The sequence below is a fragment of the Panthera leo genome, chromosome C1, assembly GCF_018350215.1.
Source record: "Panthera leo isolate Ple1 chromosome C1, P.leo_Ple1_pat1.1, whole genome shotgun sequence".
Taxonomy (NCBI): domain Eukaryota; kingdom Metazoa; phylum Chordata; class Mammalia; order Carnivora; family Felidae; genus Panthera; species Panthera leo.
The window spans coordinates 75,212,140-75,237,238 of record NC_056686.1 but is presented as its reverse complement, the minus strand read 5'-3'; the positions used below and the strand labels follow the sequence as shown (position 1 = coordinate 75,237,238).

At 39.5% G+C, this 25,099-nt stretch overlaps 1 protein-coding gene across 1 annotated transcript; it reads left to right on the top strand.

Moving 5' to 3' along the window:
* The first annotated feature begins 1,499 nt into the window (after positions 1 to 1,499).
* LOC122227916 (guanylate-binding protein 6-like) lies at positions 1,500 to 22,502 on the top strand. The gene is made up of 11 exons (XM_042952697.1): positions 1,500 to 1,657; positions 9,494 to 9,710; positions 10,938 to 11,065; positions 13,539 to 13,648; positions 13,850 to 14,046; positions 15,905 to 16,150; positions 17,037 to 17,317; positions 18,024 to 18,236; positions 20,211 to 20,313; positions 20,635 to 20,828; positions 21,826 to 22,502. The coding sequence occupies exons 2-11, from the start codon at positions 9,521 to 9,523 to the stop codon at positions 22,051 to 22,053; spliced, it is 1,890 nt and encodes a 629-aa protein (XP_042808631.1). The 5' UTR covers positions 1,500 to 1,657; positions 9,494 to 9,520; the 3' UTR covers positions 22,054 to 22,502.
* The last annotated feature ends 2,597 nt before the right edge of the window (positions 22,503 to 25,099 follow it).

Here is a 25,099-nt window from a genome sequence, read left to right as displayed (position 1 = left end):
AACTAGAATTACCATATGATCCAATAATTACACCAGTGGGTATTTACCCAAATAATACGAGAATACTAATTCAAAAGGATATACGCACCCCTATGTTTATTGCAGTATTATTTGCAGTAGCCATACTATGGAAGCATCCCAAGTGTCCATGGATAGATGAATGGATAAAGAAGATGTGATATATATATAATGGAATATTCTTTGGCCATTAAAAATGAAACCTTGCCATTTTCTTTTTTTTTTTTAATCTTTTTTTTAACGTTTATTTATTTTGGAGACAGAGAGAGACAGAGCATGAACGGGGGAGGGTCACAGAGAGAGGGAGACACAGAATCTGAAACAGGCTCCAGGCTCTGAGCTGTCAGCACAGAGCCCGACGCGGGGCTTGAACTCACGGACCCCGAGATCATGACCTGAGCCGAAGTCGGTCGCTCAACCGACTGAGCCACCCAGGTGCCCCGAAACCTTGCCATTTTCAACAACATGTAAGCACCTAGAGGTTATAATGCTAAGTGAAATAAGCCAGAAAATGACAAATACCACATGATTTCACTCATGTGGAATTTAAGAAAGAAAAGGAACAAAAAAAGAAAAAAAGAGACAAACCAAAAAACAGACTCTTAACTATAGAGACCGAACTGATGGTTACCAGAGGGGAGGTGGGTGGGGATTGTGTAAAATAGGTGATGGGGATAAAGAATACACTTATTGGGACGACCACTGAGTAACATATGGAACTGACGAATCACTACATCAAAACTAACATAACAGGGGCGCCTGGGTGGCTCAGTCGGTTGGGCTTCCGACTTCAGCTCAGGTCACGATCTCACGTTCAGTGAGTTCGAGCCCCGCGTCGGGCTCTGGGCTGATGGCTCAGAGCCTGGAGCCTGCTTCCGATTCTGTGTCTCCCTCTCTCTCTGCCCCTCCCCAGTTCATGCTGTGTCTCTCTCTGTCTCAAAAATAAATAAAACGTTAAAAAAAAAAAAAAAAAAAAAAAAAAAAAAAAAACTAACATAACACTGTATGTTTACTACACTGGCACTAAAATTTAAAAAAATAAGTAAAATTAAAAATATATTAGTCAAGAAAATAAAAGAAATTCTAAAAGGGTTGTTCATTTTGCATGGACACTATATCTTGGGGAACATATTTAAAATGTTAAAAGCTCTCCACTAACAAAAGAACCCAGGAATTCCCACTAAGAGAAAAACAGTTGAAATATTCTTGTTTTATACAGCTTTGCTGACATTTGTGTCATGAATTTTCTGTTTTTCCTGTGTGCTAAGGAAACTTAAGCCAAAAGAGAGAGACATATGGAGAACAGAGGCCAGGAAAACACTCCAAGATGGGGAAGACAAAAGGAAGTTGATGGAGTGTGTTTACTAAAAAGCCTGACTGTTGAGTAACTGTGGGGTTTTCCCTAACCCCATCACATCATGCACCAAACATCCATATTCACGCCCGAGGCTACTAATTCAGGGTGCCTGAATCGCTTTTACTTTCAATTTCAGTTTTAACACATGATTAAAACAGTAGCAATGTCTAACTTCCTCAGTTTTTTCAAGCTTTTATAAAGGAGGGACAGAAAGGTGAAGGATCAAGTGAGCAAGCAACGAGCAGCTGAGAACTCTTCTTGGACCGTAGTGCTGAAGAGCAGGTATGCACATCTTCTTTCACATGCAACGTTGTCTTGAACTCAGGATCTGATTTCTGGTTCAAAGTGATAAGGGAGGAATGAGCAGGAAGGGCAGGTTGCCTTTTGTCTGGCCCATAGGGGTCTGTGGCTGGCTTTAGGGTTGGGGTAGCTTAGCTTCTCCGTTTGAAACAGTAGCAGCTGCAAAGTGACAGCCAGGCACACCGTGTCTCCCTGGATGTGCTGCTTCCAGAACAATGTCAGCCAGGGCAGCTGCAAGTAGAGTGGGCCAAGCCCCCATGGGAGCCTCCCTAGTTTACTTTTATCAGGCTCTGTAACAGGCATTAGAATCCATAGGACAAGACAGTGCCCATCAAGGAGCTTCTAGGCAATGATAATCTAAAAGAGATAGTTTCTCTTTAATCTTTCTATTAGTCATACGTAAAAAAGCTTGAGATTGAGAGTTCTGTTTAGTCTCCATGTAGAAATAAATTCAGTTCCTACATCACTGGTCTTTATTAGTTAAAAATAACTATCCTGTCAAGTCTGTCTGTCTCTGTTGCCCTCTGATGTTTGTTGGCTTATTTTTCACAGGAACATCAGAGTCACCTGTACCGTTTGGTAAATGTGTAGAATCTGGGTGTAATGGTATTTTTTTAATGATTTATTTTGAGGGGCAGGTGGGGTGGGGGGAGAAGGGTAGAGAGAAAGGGAGACTGAGAATCTCAAGCAGGCTCTGTGCTGTCAGCGCAGAGCCTGATTTGGTGCTCCAATCCATGAATTGTGAGATCATGACCTGAGCCAAAATCAAGAGTCAGATGCTTAACCAATTGAGCCACTCAGGTTCCCCTAGAATCTGGGTTTAACAATTTCTTCAGATGATTCTTCATGTACATCGAATTTTGAAAACCAGTCCTGAACAGGATCCAATGGCTGTTCATTTGAAATTACAAGTTCTGTGGCTCATTCACAGCCAAGGACCCACAAACCCGTTTTCATAATGTTGTTCAATAGTTCCCATCACATCTTCCTCAGCTTCCTCTAATCTTCACTCGAAAGAGGGGACTGTAAGTTTCAGTCGTTAGAATGGAGCTATTTGAGGCGGGCATTTTACTTCCACATTCTCTGCTCCCCACACTGAAGAAGCAGACAAAAGGAAGTGGTACAGGGCAGCCTGTTTGAACTTGCTTACTGTTTTGATCCGACAAAAAATTTATATGGTGGCCTTGTTTCTTAGTAATCTATAGTTTACAGAGCATGTCGAAATGCATAGCCCAATGGACCAAATTGCTCAATGCAATTGTTATAATCTCCATTTATTCAGCAAATGTACACTGAAGTCCTATTTTGTGCTGCATGCTATGCTAAGATAAAGGCTTATGGCATCTAGTTTAATTATCAAAATATCCTCTAGGTTGGACCTATAATTGTATTCCCATTACCCCTATAAGTGTCTTTAAAAACTTAGGTATAGCTAGGTGAGGCTCCTTGTTTAAGGGCCCATAAGTAGTATATGACAGAGTTGGTGTTAGATGCATTTTGAATATGTGACATATTAATATAAAACTGAATATTTGAGACATTTGAATATTCATCATAGCATGCTTACACATTCTGATTATGAAAAATATCTAGATATTATCAACTGAGAAAAGGAGGTAAAATTGAAAAAGAACAAAGGCCTTTATTTGCAGTCTCAGAATTGCAATTTAGGGAGCACAGTTTCTTTTCTTTTTTTTTTTTTTAATATAATTTATTGTCAAGTTAGCTAACATTGAGTGTGTATTTGGTTTTGGGAGTAGATTGTGCTCTTGGTTTTGGAAGTAGATTCCCGTGATTCATTGCTTACATACAACACCCAGTGCTCACCCCAACAGGTGTCCTCCTTAATACGTATCACCCATTTTCCCCTCTCTCCTGCCCTACACCCCCCCCCATCAATCCTCAGTTTGTTCTCTGTATTTAAGAGTCTCTTATGGTTTGTTTCTCTCTCTGTTTGTAACTACTTTTCCCGTTCCCCTCCCCCATGGTCTTCTGTTAAGTTTCTCAAGTTCCACATATGAGTGAAAATTATGATATCTCTTTCTCTGACTTATTTCACTTAGCATAATACCCTCCAGTTCCATCCATGTTGCTGCAAATGGCAGGATTTCATTCTTTCTCATTGCCAAGTAGTATTCCATTGTATATATAAACCACATCTTCTTTATCCATTCATCAGTTGATGGACATTTAGACTCTTTCCATGATTTGGCTATTGTTGAAAGCACTGCTATAAACATTGGGGTACATGCGCCCCTATGAATCAATACTCCTATATCCTTTGGATAAATTCCTAGTAGTGCTATTGCTGGGTCGTAGGGTAGTTCTATTTTTAATTTTTTGAGGAACCTCCGCACTGTTTTCCAGAGCAGCTGTACCAGTTTGCATTCCCAACAACAGTGCAAGAGGGTTCCCATTTCTCCACATCCTCACCAGCATCTGTTGTTTCCTGAGTTGTTAATTTTAGCCATTCTGACAGGTGTGAGGTGGTATCTCAATGTGGTTTTGATTTGTATTTCTCTGATGATGAGTGATGTTGAGCATCTTTTCATGTGTCTGTTAGCCATCTGGATGTCTTTGGAAAAGTGTCTGTTCATGTCTTCTGCCCATTTCTTCACTGGATTATTTGTTTTTCCAGTGTTGAGTTTGGTAAGTTCTTTATAGATTTTGGATACTAACCCTTTATCCAACATGTCATTTGCAACTATCTTCTCCCCTTCCGTTGGTTGCCTCTTAGTTTTGTTGATTGTTTCCTTTGTAGCACAGAAGCTTTTTATCTTGATGAGGTCCCAATAGTTCATTTTTGGGGAGCACAGATTCTAAACTGACCAGAAAGGTGTCCTGCTCATGTGGGAAAAGCAAGGGGTTTTTACAGGAAAGGAGGAAGGGGTAATTATACAATTTAGATAAAGAAGAGAAGATGGAAAAAAAAAAACCCTAATTTGATGCTGACTGGTTAAGCTGCTTCTGATTACTATCTTGTTCATAAGGTTATTGGTGCTATCACATGAAACTGTCCCTGGTATGTATTAACTTTACTATCCTCATATGATCTAAATGCCAGTTGCTCTATTGAAATTTTATGAGCAATTGCTTGAAAACTATTGCCACTCTGGCCCAATTAGAGAGTTCATTATTTGGAAAAGAAAATGGAGCTTCAAAATGGAGCCTCTTATGTCCAGACATTTTATACAATTCTACAATGTCATTAAAAAAAATTGACTATAATGCAATCAAAAATATGCCAGGAGATTAAATTATACTTTTAATATTTAATTTTTTATATTAAACTTTACCTTGAAAAACAATTACAAGAGAATCCCATATATCTTTCACCTAGATTTATCCACTGGTGACATTTTGCTAGATTTGCTTTATCTCTCATATACATATATGTCTCCCTATATAATATAAAATTACATTTACATTTTTATTTTTATGTTTATTCATAGGAGTAATTTGCAGAAAACCTGACCCTCTCAGCTAAGGACTTCGGCCTGTATCTCTTAAGATTCAGGACATTCTCCTGCCTTCCCTTATTGAAAGGGAGGCTACACTCTCTAGACTGACCTCATTCCACTCCCAACACTTGTCAATCTGTAGACAAAAGATGAGCACATGGGTCACACGAAAGCATTGGAGAGCACATTTTGTTATGTGATGATGATGAGAAAGCTACCATAGGTTACAGATAAAGGACTTTACAGGATAATCAATGTCTTTGAGGAAGAATATTCTGTCCAGTAAGTGGCTGCAGTAGCATGGACAGAAAAATAGACTGTCCAGTGTTGCTTTTTAAAAACTTTAAAATTGTGATACAAACATATTTAACATAAAATTTCCCAATTTTACCATTTTAAGAGTATTGTTCAGTGACAATAAATACATTCTCATTGTTGTGCAACTGTTACCACTACCCATTTCCAGATATTTTTATCACCTCAAATGGAAACTCAGTACCCTTTAAGCAGTAACTCCCCATACCCTCTCCCTTAGGCTCATGGTAAACACTATTCTACTTTCTGTCTTTATGCATTTGACTATTTTAGGTACCTCTTGTTAGTGGGATCATATAGTACTTGTCCTTTGTGTCTGGCTTATTTCACCTAGAATAACGTCTTCAAGGTTCATCAGTGTTGCTACATGTATCAGAATTTCATTCTTTTTACAGCTGAAAAATATTCCATTGTATGTATATGCCACATTTTGTTCATCCATCCATCCCTTGATGGACATTTTCACCTTTTGGTTATTGTGAATACTGCTGCTATGAATATTGGTGTACAAATATCTGCTTAAGTCCCTGCTTTTAATACCTTTGTCCATACACTCTGAAGTGGAATTGCCAGTTCAGATGGTAATTCTATGTTCAACTTTTAGGGGAACCACCAAAGGGTTTTCCACAGTGGTTGTAACCATTTTACATTCCTACCAGGAATGCACAAGTGTTCCAATTTCTCTGTATCCTGGCCAGCACTTGTTGTTTGATGGGTTTTTGGTTGTTTGTTTGTTTTTGTTCTCATTTTGTTAAATAACAGCCACCTTAATGGGTGTGAAATTGTCCTTTATTGTGGTATGATTTGCATTCCCATGATTAGTGATGTTGAGATCTTTTCATGTATCTATTGGCTATTTGTATATCTTCTCTGCAGAAATGTCTGAGTCCTTTGCCCATTTTTGAACTGCATTATTTTTGTTGTTATTATTGAGTTGTAAGAGTTCCTACAGATTCTGGATATTAATCCTTTATCAGATATGTGACATGCGGTTATTCTCTCTTACTCTGTGGTTGCCTTGTTACTCTGTTGATGGCGTCCTTTGATGCACAAAAGTTATTAATTTTGATAAAGTCCTATTTACCATGTTTTCATATTTTGATCATCCCTTTGTTGTCATATCCAAAAAATCATTGTCAAATCCAGTGTCATGAAGGTTTTCTCCTGTGTTTTCTTCTAAGAGTTTTTATAGTCTTAGCTCTTATGTTTAAGTCTTTGATATATTTTGAGTTAAATTTTATATTTGGTGTTAAAGAAATGATCCAACTTCATTCTTTTGTGTGTGAATATCACATTTACCCAGCACCATTTGTTGAAAAGACTGTGCTTTCCCCACTGGATGATCTCAGCATGCTTGTCAAAAATCATTTGACCATATATGGGAGAGTTTACTTCTGGTCTCTTTGTTCTATTCTATTGGTCTGTGTGTCTATCTTTATGCCACTGTGACTGGACCAATTTTGTTTACATCTCATTTTCCTGATTTACCTTAGTTCTTTGTGGTTTCCTTTAGTCTTTTGAGCATATTTAAGAAAATTACTTTAGTCTTTGCCTAGAACACATGCAATGCTTGTGTTTCTTCAGGGATGTTTTCTGCCACATTTATTTAAATCACTTTCTTCGAATGGGCCATATTTTCCTGTTTCTCCATATGCCTTGTGATTTTTGTTGTTGCTGTTGAAAACTGGTCATTTCTAGAAGAAGCTACCTTCTCCATTTTTTGCATATTGGTTTTGTGCCAAGGAAATCTTTTGCTAATTAGCGGGGTCTTGGTCTTGAGCCTTAGGAATAACCTAGGGAGAAATCTTAAAGTCTTTTTAGGTCTTTTCTGAGCGTGCATCTTCCCTGAGCTTTAGTGTGGCTTTTTTCAATTTTCTCAGATACATGCTGCTTTTAAATGTCTCAATTTCCCTCAGAATCTCCCCTTGGGGCCTTTTATGGTCTATTGTTTGTCTCCACTCTGAAAAGGAAACAATTCTCCTTCTCCTCTCAACACTCTATTCTCACTACTTCACTTCTGGTCACCACATGTATGGGCAATTTTCCACACCAAGCAACTGTGATACAAACTGAGGTCAGTGCATGCCCTACAGGTTAAGGTCTCAAGACTGGCCCTACTTCAGGTGACAATCGCAAGTCCAGGGTATAACATGTGCTCTGACTGGCTATGTTTGCCATCCCTACCCCAGGCTCAATAATTTGGTAAAATAGCTTATAGAGCCCAGGAAAAAGAGTTTACTCAATAGTTTACTGGTTTAGAAAGAGAGAGAGAGAGAGAGAGAGAGAGAGAGAGAGAGAGAGAAAGAAAGGAAGGAAGGAAAAACGAAAGAAAAGAAAAAAAGACGGAAGGAAGAAAGGAAGGAAAGAAGGAAAAAGAAAAAAGATACAACCCAGGAAGAACAAGACAAAAAAGCTGCATAGGGCAAGGTATCAAGGGTGTGAAACATCCATGCTCCCTCTGGGAACACCACTCTCTGAGCACCTGCACATGTTCACCAACCTAGAAGCCCTTAAACACCTTCAGCTAGGGTTTTTTAATGGAGTCTTCACTAAATAGCCACAATTGATTAAATCATCAGCCTCCCGTGATTAGCTCAACCCTCAGGCCTCCTTTCCCCTCCCCTGGGAGGTGAGGCTGAAATTTCTAACTTTCTAGTCACATGCTTTGTTACCCGAGCAACCAGCCTTTGTGGTTTTCCAGGGTATCTCCAAAGTTACCTCATTAACATAACCTTGGGTGTGGTTGAAAGGTGCTTGTTATGTATGACAAAAGACAACTTCTTTCACCTTCTTTACTCTGGGACTATTTTAGGAACCAAAGACAAAAGACCAAATATTATAACAAAAGATACTTCATCACTTGGGAAATTAAAAGTGTTTTGGAAGTTGTGTGTCAAGAGCAGGGACAAAGACCAAATATATACTTCTTATTATACATCGCAATATCACACACTCATAATATCTTGCCAGAGGGGTCTGCAGGTGAATCTCCAGCAGCTTTCCCTAGCAATGCCCATTGCTTCCCCTTGCCAGAGATCCCAATTAGGTGAAACAAAGACCAGTCCTTCAGGCAGCTTGGAACAGATTAGAACATTATAAACTCAGTGTGTTCTGTTCCATCCAGTCTAAAGGAGGGAGATATGAACTGAACTGTTGCCTAAGATGGTCTGTTTTATGTCTTCACGGGTGATCTCTTGCCCCAGGCAACTGCAGATCCTTCTCTCTGCAGCTTTCGAGAGCAACGCCCATGAAATCAATGCCAATGCTTCTTTCCATCTGACATCCAAGTTATACCACTACATCCCCATCCTCTGCCCCTGCCTGAGATCCATGTGAGATGAACCAGAGACCTGAGGAGGTAGCCCCCAGACAGATTAGAACACTGTGAACAAAGTCTGCTCTGTTCTCTCTGGGTCAAGGGAGAAAATTGGGAACTGGGTTACCACCCCTTCCAGACCAAGACTATACCACACCGGGGACAGTGTGGGCGAAGGGCAAGCAAAAACACCACAGAATTTCCTACCATTTTTAATGTGGCATTTTCTTGATTGGGTGTTTGCTTGGTTGCTTTAGGTCTTTCACTGTTTTCACAAAACTACTATAAAGTTATTCCAGCCAATATTTTGATTATTTTTGATATCTCCTTAGGGAAATAAGAACTTAGAGCTTCCTAGCTTGCCATTTTGCTCAATTGTCTAGGCTTGATCCTGGCTGTATGACTTACTCAGCTTTTGTGAGACATATTTATCTTATTTGCAAAGTGGGCACAATAATTGCTAACTTGTAGGTTCTCGGAAGTATCAGTGAGGCTGGGTATGTGTCACAGGGGTTGGTATATTGTAGTGCATAGTAACAATGGCTTGAATTCTATTATTACTATTGAAGCAAAACTTTGGAGTATACTCTATGTTTCATCACTAATGCTAATTGTAGGTTACATTTTGTCCCATAGAAAGTACAGAAGTTTCACCTACTCCTATATTGATGGATGCTTTTGGTAACTCAAAGTCAGAAAATGACTCTGAAATCTTATTTCTACTAGGAGGCTTTTCCAGGTAGGCAGGTTGCCATGGCATCTGGACCCAATATGATGGCCCCCATTTGTCTGGTAGAAAACAACAATATGCAGCTGTCAGTGAACCAGAGAGCTACACAGATTCTTGAACAGATTTCTCAACCAGTAGTGGTGGTGGCCATTGTAGGACTGTATCGTACAGGCAAATCCTACTTGATGAATCGTCTTGCAGGACAGAACAGAGGTGAGTGTTGTATTGAGTCTGGGGCAAATTGATTAACTCTAGCTATATCTCAGATCCTTATTTTTCTTCCCCGGTCACAAGAAAGGAGAAGCAAACTCCTCTCAATAAACCAAACTTCCAATTCTAATTCTCACCACTAAATTACTCTTATTATAATTACTCTTATAATAATCTGTTATTATACTGTTTTACTGCTGTTAAGGAAAATCTCTCCTGGTAATGCTCAGGATCCTACCTTCTTTTACCTGACCAAATACTGGGCTCTTATAATTGTATCTCCTTTCTCTCTTGAAACATATTTGCTTTTTTATGGGATATTCCCATCAACATATAAACATGTTTGAATATCTATTGAGGAGAGGTGGAATCAGAAAAATGTTCATGGTTAGCTCAGAAGGCTGACCTACAGCCTACCTAGTTTCAATAAGTATCAAATATGTACTGGCTGCTACATTCTTAAAGGGTTTCATGCCTGCCTGTTCATCTCACCCATAGTTAATATTGAACTGAATGACAAGCCCCAGAAAATCTTGTGAAAGTAGTTTTATGAGTAGAAATTCAAAGAAACATTTATGATCTAATACTCCCTGCATGTCCCTTCCCTCGTGAACACTGAGCATATAACCACCAAGTTCACACCGCAAAAATGTGGCTCTTTCTGTCCCTGGGTCCTGTCCCCATGCTACGTGAATGAACTTACTAAGATGCACCATAAAACTTCTCAAGAATTCTTTCTTGACTGTTGTGCTCCATGATACTGCAACATCCATCATCTTAAAAATCTTTCCTAGATTTCACACCCCATTGTAGCTACCAAACCTCCTCCCCCCACCTCTTTTTTAATCACTTTGGCAAAAAATATGATCTCAATTTCCTTTTTCCACTTTTTATTCTCCCATGTTTCTCTTTAATCCACTGCTCTCTGGCTTTGCATCTCACCATTCTTTCAAAATGCTCCTGTTATGGTTATCAATGATCTCCACTCTTTGCTGATTCATGAATGCCTCTGTCTCTGTTGTGAGCACTTGACTGGCATCATTCTCATAGTTAACATCCCCTCCTCCTTGAAACAGAATGTCACACAAAGTAGGACATTCTTGAGGAACTTGAGAAAGAGCCATCTTATATGCTGGGGCACTTACATTACAGAAAGTCTGACTTTGTGACCCTTTGGCTGTTTAGATCCTCTCCTGTCACTGTATGTTGCCTTCTGCCCTCCCCTTGCAGGTTTCCCTCTGGGCTCTACAGTGCAGTCTAAAACCAAGGGCATCTGGATGTGGTGTGTGCCTCACCCCTCCAAGCCAAACCACACCCTGGTCCTTCTGGATACTGAGGGCCTGGGTGATGTGGAAAAGGTAAGGCAGAGTGTCATACATAAATCTTTTTTATTCTGGATTTGCTCTTGACCCCTTCATGATATTTTGTAATTTAACTGCTGTGATCTATTTGCAAAATCTAGAAATTCAAGTATAGTAAATGAGGCATGCTGGTTTGTTAGAATCTCACTTCTAGGTAAGATATTATGGTATATTAGATAAAATATTTTATTTCTTGGCACTGGGTGAATTATTTGATTACATTTAAGGAATAATTATTGAATAGCTGAATGGCAGCCTCTTGGCTTAGAACTATAGATATTTGTCACCACAGTAAAGGTCCTGCTCTCAAAGCATCTTCAGTCCAGTTGAGAAGACCCCAAATATGCCATCAGATTTAATAAAATATGATTGAGAAAGAAGCAAGTTGGAGACAGGAAAAAGTTGCACAGCAATTTTAGCAATTACTAACTAGTTTACTAACTAATTACTAATTAGTTAGCAATTACTAACTTCTGTCAGTTCCATGGGAGTTATGTGGCTGCGATGGCTCTTTTGAGTTATGACAAGGGTGCTGATAAATCACTAAAAGAGTGTTTTAGAAGCCTTTCTAATTAAAAGGAGTGGCATTTGGGAGCTGCCTTCCATCAGCACTCCCACTAGCTGGGAGAACAAGTCCTTCGATGTTATAAGGTGATCCGGGCAGCACACCATAGTTTGCACCACAGACTATTAAGCATAAGGGTGCCTTGGCAGGAAAGAGGGAGAAACATCAGTTCCCTCCCAAGAGATGAAATATTTCTTTCTTTCTTTTTTTTAATGTTTATTTATTTTTGAGAGAGATAACACAGAGAGAGGGAGACACAGAACCTGAAGCAGGCTCCAGGCTCTGAGCTGTCAGCACAGAACCTGACCTAGTGTTGGAACTCATGAACCGTGAGATCATGCCCTGAGCCCAAGTCGGACACTGAACCTGCTGAGCCACCCAGGAGCCCCAGGAAATATTTCTGATGTATCTGCCAGATGAAATGTGTATTTGAGGTCTGGAGTTAAGAGTCAGGTTTACATTTCCTGTTGTGAACTACCCAAAGAGCATTCTAGAATTCTTTGAGATACCTCTGAATATGCTGGTTCTATAGAAGCATGTGTTTGCTCTATAACAGACATTTGTCAGATGGATTTTTGGTATTTTAGTTTTCTACCAAAGGGTGAAATGAATAATTTCTCCTTTTGTGCCTTACTTTGAGACTTACTTGGAAATGGTATCTAAATTTCTGTAGCCCTCCATTTCTGCCCAAAGTAGACTTAGAAATTCTGTGTTTATTTATTTTTTATTAGTTATTTTAATTGTGGAAAACAGTATGGAGGTTTCTCAAAAAGTTAAAAGTAGAAATACGTTTCAATAATTCTACTACCATGTATTTACCCCCCCAAAAAGATAAAAACAGTGTTTATTATAGCATTATTTACAATAGCCAAGATACAGAACGATGTAAGAACCCATTAATAGACAGAGAGATAAGGAAGATGTGATATATATACACAATGGAATATTACATAGACATAAAAGGATAAGATTGTGCCATTTGCAACAAAATGGATCGACCTAGAGAGAATAATGCTAAGTGAAATAAGGCTGAGAAAGACAAATACCATATGATTTCACTCATATATGGAAACCAAACCACACACACACACACACACACACACACACACACACAAATTACCAAACAAAAAGCAGAATCAGACCTGCTGAGAACAAACTGATTCTGTGTTTCTTCGTGTCTGTATTCTACCAATTCTTGAACACTCAGCTCAAGACTTCCGGTGAGCCTTCATAATGTATACTCTTTCTCCAACTTTCATAGCTCTGCTCTTCCTTGATAAAATTCTAAATTTTCATTTAATATTGCAGCTATAGGTTCTACCACTTACATACCTTACTAAGATGTAAGGTTACTAAAACTTTTTATATTGTCATCTTTGTTACATTCATTGTTACGGCTGTTTGTCACCACTTTGAAATAGTCATCTTGAAAGTAACCGTTGCCATTTTCAAGTTTGCTTTTAAATATAATAACAATGGGAAACATTCAGTAGCTCCCGATAAACATTTGTTGAATTTAACCGAATATAATTTGAATCCCCAGTTATGGCAATTATGGTGTATTTTATATAGCTATATATAAAATGAATAAATGAATTGAATACTTAATTGCATACCAGGTAACGTGCTAGTTTTTCTATATATGTTCCTTTATTTTCTCCAATTGAGGGAAAAGAAAGCTCTGTGAAGATTAGAATCTTTGTATATATGAAAAAGGTCACAATCACAAGGAATGTCTCTATAATTGTCAAAGTTGATATCTGTATTTATGTCTGTTTTCAAAGTTATTTCTTTGCATGACAAGTATGTTAGCTGAAATAATAAATGAGAGACTGACAAAATAAGTGTCTGAATGAATTTCTAATGAGCAAAGTCCTAAAACTCTTGCTCGAATGTGCTTTGCAGGGTGACCCTAAGAATGATTCCTGGATCTTTGCCCTGGCTGTGCTTCTGTGCAGCACTTTTGTCTACAACAGCTTGGGCACCATCAATCACCAGGCCCTGGAGCAGCTGCAGTATCCTTTAATGAAACAAAGCGCCATGTTTCATTAGGTTTATGGGAAAGGAGATCAAGTTAGTTTCTCCTTCCCTGCCACTTCGTTGCCTCTGGTGAACCCGAGGGGACCCAGGGCAAAAGGAAGTGTTCATAATAATTTTTTGTTAGAGAAATGTGGGAATTTGGGGTACGAACTTCTTCTTCCTTAACTGAGCCCTAGTTATGTGACAGAGCTTACAGAACTAATCAGGACAAAGTCCTCTCCAAAAGAGGATGGAACAGAAGATTCCACAGAGTTTGTGAGTTTCTTTCCAGACTTCATCTGGACTGTGCGGGATTTCACCCTGGAGCTGAAGTTAAATGATGATCCTATCACAGAAGATGAGTACCTGGAGAATGCCTTGAAGCTGATTCCAGGTATCAGAGCATGGCCTGGGTAGTGGGTAGTCCAACAGAGGGTGGGAGTTCTTAAACACAGACCATTATCTTTGGGGTTGCACTTGTGTTCAAGACCAGAATGGAGTCTATAGAAATGGTGACTTGAAGATGGGTCGAAAAGCTCCAGGGACTGGAGTTTAAGTTCACTTAAGAAAAGCAGAGCCTAGGCTAGGGTGAGATTATTCAACACTGATTTGTTCTTTAATCAATTGCTAATTTAGCTACCAGATTACAACGGGTGCTTAAACTTTCCAAAGACCAGATACATGTACCTTATTTTGGCTTCTGTTTTTCTGTGTTGAAGAATACAACTGACTAGATAGTTTCTATGTGTGAAATTACAAGGAAAATCAATGTGTCACCATATACACAACATATTTCCATAAAAAATATACTTCACACAGATATTAATCTTCTCAAAGAAGGATATAATTTTCTAATGTCTGTATGAATATATCACATATAAAAATGACTATGTGTTCTAAATAAACCTGAAGAAGTTTGTCTTTTCAGTCTATGCCTTTTCAATATTTCTGATAATTATCAGAACATTCATCTTACTTTCTATGTCATAGTTTTCTCTTAATTCCCACATATTTATCCATGATATAATTTTGAAATGATAAATTACTTGAATAGGTTACATTTATAATGATGTATATATCTCATTAAATCTTGAGAAAAATATCAATTCTGATATCCATTCTTGCTTTTGTTTTTCTTTTCTTTTTAATTTTTTTAAATGTTTATTCATTTTTGAGAGACACAGACAGAGCATGAGTGGGGGAGGGGCAGAGAGAGGGAGACACAGAATCTGAAGGAAGATCCAGGCTCTGAGCTGTCAGCACAGAGCCCGATGTAGGGCTGGAACTCACAAACCACGAGATCATGACCTGAGCCGAAGTCGGATCCCCCAACTGACTGAGCCACCCAGGCGCCCCTTTCATTTTTCTACTTATACTTTCCCAAAACATTTAATGAGAGATTGCCTAGGCAGAAGAGCCAGGCTGTTAAATCGAGTGTGGTCCTTTACCTCAAGAAGTTTGTAGAGTAGTGTTGACATCCTAAAATTGCATTTTAGTTACATGTATTCTTCAGAAGTTTTTGCTTTAAAAAAAAAAAAGCTAACATTGTACAAATTATTTTTAGCATCAAATGAGTTTTCCTTAAATAACCAGAGTGTCCTAATATGCCCAATACTTTTGTTCCTAACATTGCTCCATTATCCCTTGTACATGGCTCTTGGTCCCACAGCTCAATTTCTACATTAGACCAAAAAGTTCCACTTGACCTTTCATTCTTTTAACCACTCATTCAGTAAACACCTAATAAACAACTGCACTACCATTTTCAGGTCTGGAGTTACCAGCAATGGGCTTCTTTCACCTGGATCAGATGTCTCCCCAAATTTCTCTCCAGCATTATATCATTAGTGTGAGTTTGCTGTACAAGGAAGTATTGAATGTCTATGTTAAAGGTGTTGTAAGCATAGAAGACATAAACAATTCTTTGTTGTAAGCAAAGAATTGAAATCCCTGTCATAAAAACCTTCAGCTCCCTTGAGGCACCCGGGTGGCTCAGTTGGTTGAGCATCCAACTCTTGATTTCAGCTCAGATCATGATCCCAGGGTTGTGGGATTGAGCCCTGCATCAGGCTCCGTGCTGAACTGGGGCCTGCTTATTATTCTCTCTCTCTCTTCCCCTCTTCCACTTGCACGCATGTACTCTCTCTCTCTCTCTCTCTCTCAACCCAAAAAAACAACAAAAAAAAAAAACCCTTTAGCTCCCTTGCATCAAAACTGTTCCCACAGTAATCTCTGTTGTTCTTATCCCTCAGGCAAGAATCCCAGAATCCAAGCATCCAATCTACCCAGAGAGTGCATCAGGCATTTCTTTCCAAAACGGAAATGTTTTGTCTTTGACCGGCCAACAAATGACACAAAACTCCTAGCCAATATTGAGAATATACCTGAGAATCAACTGGATCCTAAATTCCAGAAACAAGCAAACAATTTTTGTTCTTACATCTTCACCCAGGCAAGGACCAAGATTCTCAGAGAGGGAGTCATGATCACCGGGAATCGTGAGTCTCCTTTTCCACCATTTCTATGGGGCTTAATATATGTTGAATATATTATATAATGTGTTTTTCGGCATTTTTGTTTGATTCTTTATGGAATTCTGGATATACACACATTCACACTCTATGAAGAGATGTGTGTATCTTATCATTATCTCACTTTTGGGGCTCTATAAACCCCTCTCCAAAATTGCACACTTTGTCACTGATATCTATGGCATCCACTTATTTGAAAGAATCCTTCACTGATAAAAAAAATCAATAACTAGGTATAAAAACAATGTATTGGGCACCTGGGTGCCTCAGTCAACTAAATGTCTAACTCTTGATCCCAGCTCAGGTCTTGATCTCAGGGTTGTGAGTTCAAGCCCCACGTTGGGCTCCATGTGGTCATGAAGCCTAGTTAAAAACAAAACAAAAACAAAAAACAAACAGAATATACTGTATGGGTTTTTTTTTTTTTCCTCAAGGGAAGTCCTATCTGATAAGTGTTATTTGTTACTTAGAGCATCACCACAAATCAGTGAAAATCCATTGGAAGCTTCAGAATTAGGAACAAATATAATCTGACTTACCTTGCCTCATCTATCTACCTATATAATTTATTTTGTTTTTAATTTTTAATGGTAAAGTATGTTTTCCAGATACCCTTTTAATATGTTAGATGAAGGTATATTTTTAAATTTTTTTGGCTGTGTGGCCTGGAAAACCATAAAAATTAAGAGTCAATAGGAAAACAAAGGTGAAGATAGAAGGAGGCAGGGCTCCTGTGGGGGAAGGTGGGGGGATGTGTGTGCATGTGCATGACTTCAGAAATGTAGTCTCAGAATCTGGGATCCTGTGGAGTGATAATTTGATATTTATCCCTTCAATATCCTGGCTCATTCAGGGTTGAGAACTCTGGTGGTGACCTATGTGGATACCATCAATACTGGGGCGGTGCCTTGTTTGGAGAATGCAGTGACAACTCTAGCCCAGCTTGAGAACTCAGTGGCCGTGCAGAAGGCAGCCGACCACTACAGCGAACAGATGGCCCAGCGAGTGAGGTTCCCCACAGACACGCTCCAGGAGCTGCTGGATGTGCATGCAGACTGTGAGAGGGAAGCCATTAGGGTGTTCATGGAGCATTCCTTCAAGGATGAAAATCAGGAGTTCCAGAAGACTCTTGTGGTAATTTGTCTTAGTTTTTACTCTGTGGGTCCTTTCCCTTTGAAGAATGAAGTCTAGAAATACCTTTACTGACCCCATGGCTCATCTCTTACTCAAGGATAAAAAAAATCTGGATTCTCATGAGAAAGAGAGTTTCAAAGGACTACATTTTCTTCTTTCTTTTTTTCTCTGAAACCTGAGGTACTTCATCTAGAAATCTCTCTGATTTCTGAAGCAATTATCAGTACACATATCCTCCTGATCTGAATACTTCTATGGATTCCAAGCCTGCCCAGAAGACCCAAAAGTCATTCCTGGGCATGGATGCTTTCTGTGAACACAATCCCCTTGTCAGGAAGCAAACTTTCTCTTATCAGATCCTCATTCCAGGCCATTTTCAACTTACATTGCTCCTTGTTGTATCACTGTATCATTGAAGATAAAATCATTGAATGCTACAGCTGCAAGGAACCATAGAGATTAGGTAACACAACTCCAACATTTCAGAAGAACCATGGAGGTTAAGAAACTTTCCCATAGTCTTGCAGGGAGTATTCAAGGTTGTCAGTAAATCAAGTCTTGTGATTCCTGTTTTACTCCATGTCCTTCGCCAACAGAATGCTTTTCTCACGGACCACAGTTAGATCAATCCTTCTACCAGATTCTTTGGAATCTTATCTTTTCCATTCCTTTCTTCTGGTGACATCTCTCTACATTTCCCTTGTAGGAAATCATAAAGGATAAGAAGCAACATTTCTTGCAGCAGAATGAAGAAGCATCGGTTAAATACTGCCAGTCTATGCTTGATCAGCTTTCAAAGGCCCTAATGGAAAATATTTCCATAGGAACTTTTTCTGTTCCTGGAGGGTACAAGCTCTACAGGCAAGCAAAGGAAAGTATTGAATGGAATTATTCACAAGTTCCCAGGAAAGGAGTGAAGGTGAGGAATAAGGGGAACATGGGGGAGCCTACAGAATAGAGTCACAGGGGTCTCCTGAAAATCTGAAAGGATAGCACCAGTTGTGGGTGATAAGACAGCATGGGGATATCATGACAGATTTAGCTTTTAAGGTCCACTATGTGTTACATACTCCTGAAGAGAGTGGAAATGCCCATTCCCAAGAAATGAGTATGGATTTCTGGAATCCACACGAGATAGAAATTACTCATTTCTTCATTTAACGACATGACATTGAATATGCTAAGTGCTGACAATTTACAAGGTAAAGTCAGACTCTTTGTACTTAAGTATGATCAAAAGTAAGAGAGAAAGTCAAATACACAGATAATTGCATACAAAGTTATAACCCATATGAACCTATGGAAATGGGCTACATGCAACTTAATCTTATACAGCCATAAAAAGTATGAGATCATGCCATTTGAGACAACATAGGTGGACCTAAGGGATATTATGCTAAGTGAAATAAGTCAGACTGAGAAAGACAAATACCATATGATTTTGCTCATAAGCGGAATCTTAAAAAAAAGCCCACAAATGAATAAACAGACAAAAAGCAGAATCAGGGGCGCCTGGATGGCTCAGTTGGTTGAGCGGCCGACTTCGGCTCAGGTCATGATCTCGCGGTCCGTGAGTTCAAGCCCCGCGTCGGGCTCTGTGCTGACAGCTCAGAGCCTGGAGCCTGTTTCAGATTCTGTGTCTCCCTCTCTCTGACCCTCCCCTGTTCATGCTCTGTCTCTCTCTGTCTCAAAAATAAATAAACGTTTAAAAAAAAAAAGTTGGCTAACTATTAAAAAGCAGAATCACATCTGTAAACACATACAACAAACTGATGGTTGCCAGATGGGAGGGGGATAAAGGGATAAGCAAAATGGGCAAAGGGGAGTGGGACGTCCAGGCTTCCAGTTATGGAGTGAATCAGTCACGAGGATGAAAGGCACAGTATAAGGAGTACAGTCAATGATGTTGTATATATTGTAACAACGATGTAGCAAGGCTGAAGGTAGCTACACTTTTGGTGAACACAGCATAAGGATAAACCTGTCAAATCACTATGCTCTACACTGGGAACTAAGGTAACATTGCGTGTCAACCACACTCAAATTAAAAAAAAGAGTAATAAACAAACAAATAAATAAGTGCAAATGGGCTACATAGGTTGTGGTAACAAACAATAATAATTTAAAAATAATGATAATAATAATGCAACTAATATATATTAGACTGTTATTTCTTTTTTTTAAAGCTTATTTATTTATTTTGAGAGACAGACAGACAGAGAAAAAGGAAGGGGCAGAGAGACAGAAGGAGACAGAGAGAATCCCAAGCAGGCTCTGTACCATCAGCACAGAGCCCAATGTTGGGCTCAAACCCACAAACCATTAAATCACGACTTGAGCCAAAGTCAGATGCTTAACTGACTGGGCCACCCAGGTGCTCCTAGACTATTATTTCTTATAGCAATCATGTAAAACTGTTTTCCTAGACTCTTTAGCTTAATCCTTCAAACAACCTAAAGAAACATCTACATTTATTGTCAATATTCTACAGATATGAACTGAGAGGCACAGGCAGGTTAAAATAACTTGCCTAAAGTTAAAGCCAGCAAACAACAGAGGAGATCAACAGTACAAATTAGAGGCAACATTTCCCAGTGAGAAGGCAAACCTATAAAAGCAGCAGAGATTATGGATTTACAGAACTGAACATAGTTCTGACTGGCTGGAACCTAGAGTGGGTAGAAGGGAGCAGCACGGGGGGTAGACACTGGAAGGAGACAGGAAGCAGGAGATACGGAGAGTCTCTGGTCACACTATGGAGCTTGAACACTGTAGGGAGCCACCATAGAATTTTAAGCATGAAGCAAAAATGACATGGACATACGTACTTGTTTTTGCAGCACTTATCTCTGTAGTGGAAATCTAAGTTCTTGTCTCCTTCTTGGTTCCTCAGGCAAATGAGGTCCTCCAGAATTTTCTACAATCACAGGCTTCGATAGAGAAATCCATCTGGCAGGCAGATAAAGCCCTTACCGATGGGGAGAAGGCCATAGCAGGTACGGGGCCGGGCTTGGCTCACAATGGCTTGGGTAGGTCCCTCTGTCAGGTGTGAGTGCAAAGCCTTCCTGAAACAAGGAGCTTCCTCTCCTTCTGTGGAACAACTCTGCTAAATCTATAAACAACAAGGAGAGTTGTGTTTGTATGTCAGCCAGTAGGGCCTTTACCCTAATATTCTGAAATGTGCTCCCGATGGTGTGGACACGAGGAACGCAGAGATTTTCTGTCTTCCCTTCCAACTTTGTTTTGTCTCTGAGTTCAAGAGGCTAGAGATCAGTCTTCACCTAATTTTCTTCCCTCTTGGAACTTTCCTGGGGCAGCGGAGAGGGCCAGCAAGGAAGCAGCTGAGAAGGAACAGGAGGTGCTAAGACAGAAACTACTGGAGCAGGAACAGCAGATTGAAGCACAACAGAGGAGTCTCCAGGAGAACATAGCTCAACTGAAAGAGAAGATGGAGAGAGAGACAGAAAACATAATAAAAGAACAGAACATGATGTTGGAGCATAAGCTGAAGGTACGTCTGCCCATGGCCTTGGTGCTGCTTGATGGTCCTCCTGGTACCTCAGGAAAGGATGGGTGAAGGTTACAGTGAGCTTATGGAAGGAAGCATCATTGCCATTAATTGCTTGTGACTTATTAAAATCCTGAAACCTTTGAATTCTTCTTCTTCTCCCTCTCCCTCTCCTTCCCCTCTTCCATCTCCTCCCCTCCTTTTCCCCCTCCTTTTCTATAGAAGCCTTTGAATTCCACTCTATATATAGACTCTAGAGAGTTCAGGATGAGTATGGCCCCTCCAAACTCTACAAATAGCATTTGGGGGTTTTAAAATGATCTCATGAGGCTTGATTAAACATATATTCAACCATATGATTTAATATGAGTAGCAACTGCTTTACCAAGATCACTGACAATTATCGGAAACCCTACTGCTACCCAAAGACCCTGAGGTAGATATATGCTGACATAAAACTATCAGAAATGTAAAGACTTAAAAATGCAGGGAAGTGACAGCTTCTAAAATTACTCTATTGTCTCCAAGTGTGGATAGTCTTCCCAATTTATCAAATGGCATAGGGAGGAAATCACTTATTGTCCATCAGAACATATTTATAACAGATTTCTAGAACAGCTTGTAAGTTCCCTTCATTTCTACTATTTGGGTGACCATACCAACCCAAGTGGGACTGAGAACTAGTGCAATCAGACCAAGGCCACCTATCAATTGGCATTTTTTGGCTGAAAAATGTTACATTTCTCTTTGTGTCAGGTTTAGCATCCTAGCAAAACCTTAGTGGTATGTGAATTTTAGAAAGGCTTTAAACTATGCTTCCTCTCAATGCTCAGGTCCAAGCCAGGGAGATATTCCTCATTGCAAAATTCTCCTTTCATGCTTGAGTAAGAAAGAAGAATTTTATGAGTAAAACATAGTTTGACCAAATTTTCAAATACCAAGTGCAAATCTTAAAAAAAAATGATAATTTTAAAAGTTTTCCTTCTCGCCTTTTATTTAGGTCCAAGAAGATCTGCTCAAAGAAGGATTTAGAAAGAAATCTGAAGAGATGGATGAGGAGATAAGGCAGTTGAAACATACGATTGACACGACTAAAAATAATGAAGCTTCCTGGTTTACACAAGCCTTAGACAGATTTGGCAGTGAGATTATTTCAATATTTGCTTCTCCTGTTAGAGTTCTTGATACTGTTGTGAGAACAGTGAGCTCAATTTTTAAAAAGAATTAGCTCTCCTCTTAAAGAAATTAAAGAATGTGGCTATATACTCTGGCCTATTTTTAGTGTGTATGCTTTTCACTTTTATTCAGCAAAGTTTCAAATATAAAAAGTACCCACGAGAGGATGGTGATGACTGGCCTGCATTAGACAGAATAAATGCATGTACATTTTGATATAGCTATATCATTGAGAATTAAAGCAATGGTCATTGTTGATGGAGAATTTAAAGCAATGATAATAAGGATACTCACTGGACTTAGGAAAAGAATGGAGGACACCAGATTTAGGATTTATAGATTTAGGAAATCTACATGTGCAAAATCCACTGAGGCATCATCTTAAATGGCAAAAGATTGCTAAATTAGATTAAATATCTATCTATACAAAGTGGTAGTATAAACTTAACATGTGTATACCCTGGGATACTAGATACTATGTAGTCAATAAATAAATTGATAGTGGAGCTCTATTTGTACAAACATAGAAAAATCTTGAAAATATATTGTAAAGAAGTAAGGTATGAGAGAATGCATAAAATGTGTTCACCATAAAAAATGTATTATGTGTAGTCATACCTATGTACACATAGAATAGCTCTGGGAAATTTTTTAGAAACCCGTGTCATTCGTTCCTTCTAAGGAGAACTGAGTGGCATCAGGGTGGAAGAGACAGAGGCTTTTCATTATATACTCTATTTTTTGACTTTTATACAGAAATCTTGAATCGCCATTTTATAATTTTTTTTTAAGGTTTATTCATTTTTGAGAGACAGAGAGAGACGGAGCATGAGCAGGGGAGGGGCAGAGAGAGAGAGAGGGAGACACAGAATCTGAAGCAGGCTCCAGCCTCCCACCTGTCAGCACAGAGCCCAATCTGGGGCTCAAACTCCTGAGCTGTGAGATCATGCCTCCCACCTGTCAGCACAGAGCCTGATATGGGGCTCAGATTCATGAGCTGTGAGATCATGACCTGAGCTGAAGTCAGACGGCTAACCAATTAAAGCCACCCAGGCACCCCTTTTTTCTTCTATTCCTCATTTACATGTTTTTTTAAAAATAGTTTGGGTATTTAATCTTGTAAAAGGCTTTTTGTGCATCATTTGGACAATCATTTTGCTCCTTTGTTCTGTTCACAGGGGTATATTATGATAATTTTTAAAATTTTGAGCTAACGTGATGTAATCTACATTAATAGAATATTTCATCAAAAACAGCAGAATAAACATTTTTCTCAAGCTCACACGCAACATTCATCACAGTAGACCACATGATGGGCCATAAAGCACACCTTAACAAATTTAAAGGAATAGAAACATTACCATGTATGTCTCAGATCACAATGGAATTAGACTAGAAACCAATAACATAAAGATAGCTGGAAAATCCTAAAATTCCTGGATGTTAAACAACACATTTCTATATCATACATAGGTCAAACAAGTCTCAAAAGAAATTTAAAAATGTTCTAAACAAAATGAAAACAAAGAGAGTGTGGGGAAGATGGTGGTAGAGTAGGAGGACCTGGGGCTCGCCTTGTTCCATGAATTCTAGATAACTATCACATCATCCTAAATAACCTGAAGTAGACCTGAAGACTGGCAGAAGAAAGTCTCATACTAAAGGTAGAGAAGAGGTCACAGTGAAGAAGGTAGTAAGTATGGAGATGGAGTCTGGGAGAGAACTGGCTCATGGCCACTGCGGTAAGGAGGGAGCTGCGATCTTGGAGACAGGTAAGAGACAGACTAGCACACAGGGGAGTAAACAAGAAAACAAATTCCCAAGGCAATTGGCTTGGAAAGTAAGAGGGCCCAAATTTTATGAATTATTGCAATGAGTAGGGGCTCAAAGCCTGGAGTTTTAAATGTTGGCGTGCTTGACTCTGGGAGACCTTGGAGGACATTGGGGCTACTCTTGGAGAAAAAGCAGGGCAAACATCCCATAGACATATATTGTGAAAACAGTGATCTGAAGAGAGCCTGGGACATATGGTGGGGAGGTTAGTTACTCATCTCAGAGCATATCCCAGAGAGGCAGTATTCACAAAGATACTCCTCAGGGAACCAAAGAACTGGCAGGTGCCATTTCCCTCCCCTGCCCCTCAGCACAGACACAGAGCCACCTGAGGGAACCAGCATAGCACCAACACTCTTACCTAACTTGCTTACACCAAGTCCCGACCCCCCATGCTCCAAAAGAGCTGTCCTTCCCAGCCATGCTTGCTTCAGTCCCAGTGAGGCAGGCCCCCTTCCCCAGAAGACTGGCTGAAACCCATGTCAACACCGTTTGGTCTCAGTGGCCATGGTAAGTCTTGTTTCACAAGCAGACCAGAGCACACCCAGTTAAATTGCATCACATTCAGGCCAGGGACTAAACACTACCCATAATAGGCAAAGAGAGCCTCTACAGATGACTGACCTGAAGGATAAATCAGCCAGAACACAACAGTAGAGTGCACGTAGCACACATTAGAGACACTCCCAGACTGCCAGGCCCAGAGGAACAGGAGACACTACACTGTGGGGCACTACAGAACCTCTTCTTTATAGAGCTATCACCCTCAAGAATAGGGGATGTAGCTGAGTTTCCTACACAGAAACAGATACAGAGATTTAGGCAGAGGAATTTGTCCCAGATGAAAGAACAGGACAAGGCCACAACCAGAGATCTAAGCAAAATAGATACAAGTAACATGCCTGATGGAGAATTTAAAGCAATGATCATAAGGACACTCACTGGGCTTGAGAAAAGAGGACACCAGCGAGACTACTAACACAGAGATAAGGGATAATACAGCAGAGATAACGGGTTTAATAAACAAAATGAGAAACACACTTCATAGGAGGAACAGCAGCCTGGAAGAAGCAAAGGATGAATTGATGACCTAGAGGACAGTAATGCAAAGTAACCAAGCTGAACAAAGGAGAGAAAAGAGAATTATGCAAAATGAGTACAGACTTAAGAAACTCAGTGATTCCATCCAATGTATTAATGTTCGTATTATACAACTCCCAGAAGAAGAGAGAGAAAAGGGGGCAGAGAATTTATTTGAATAAATA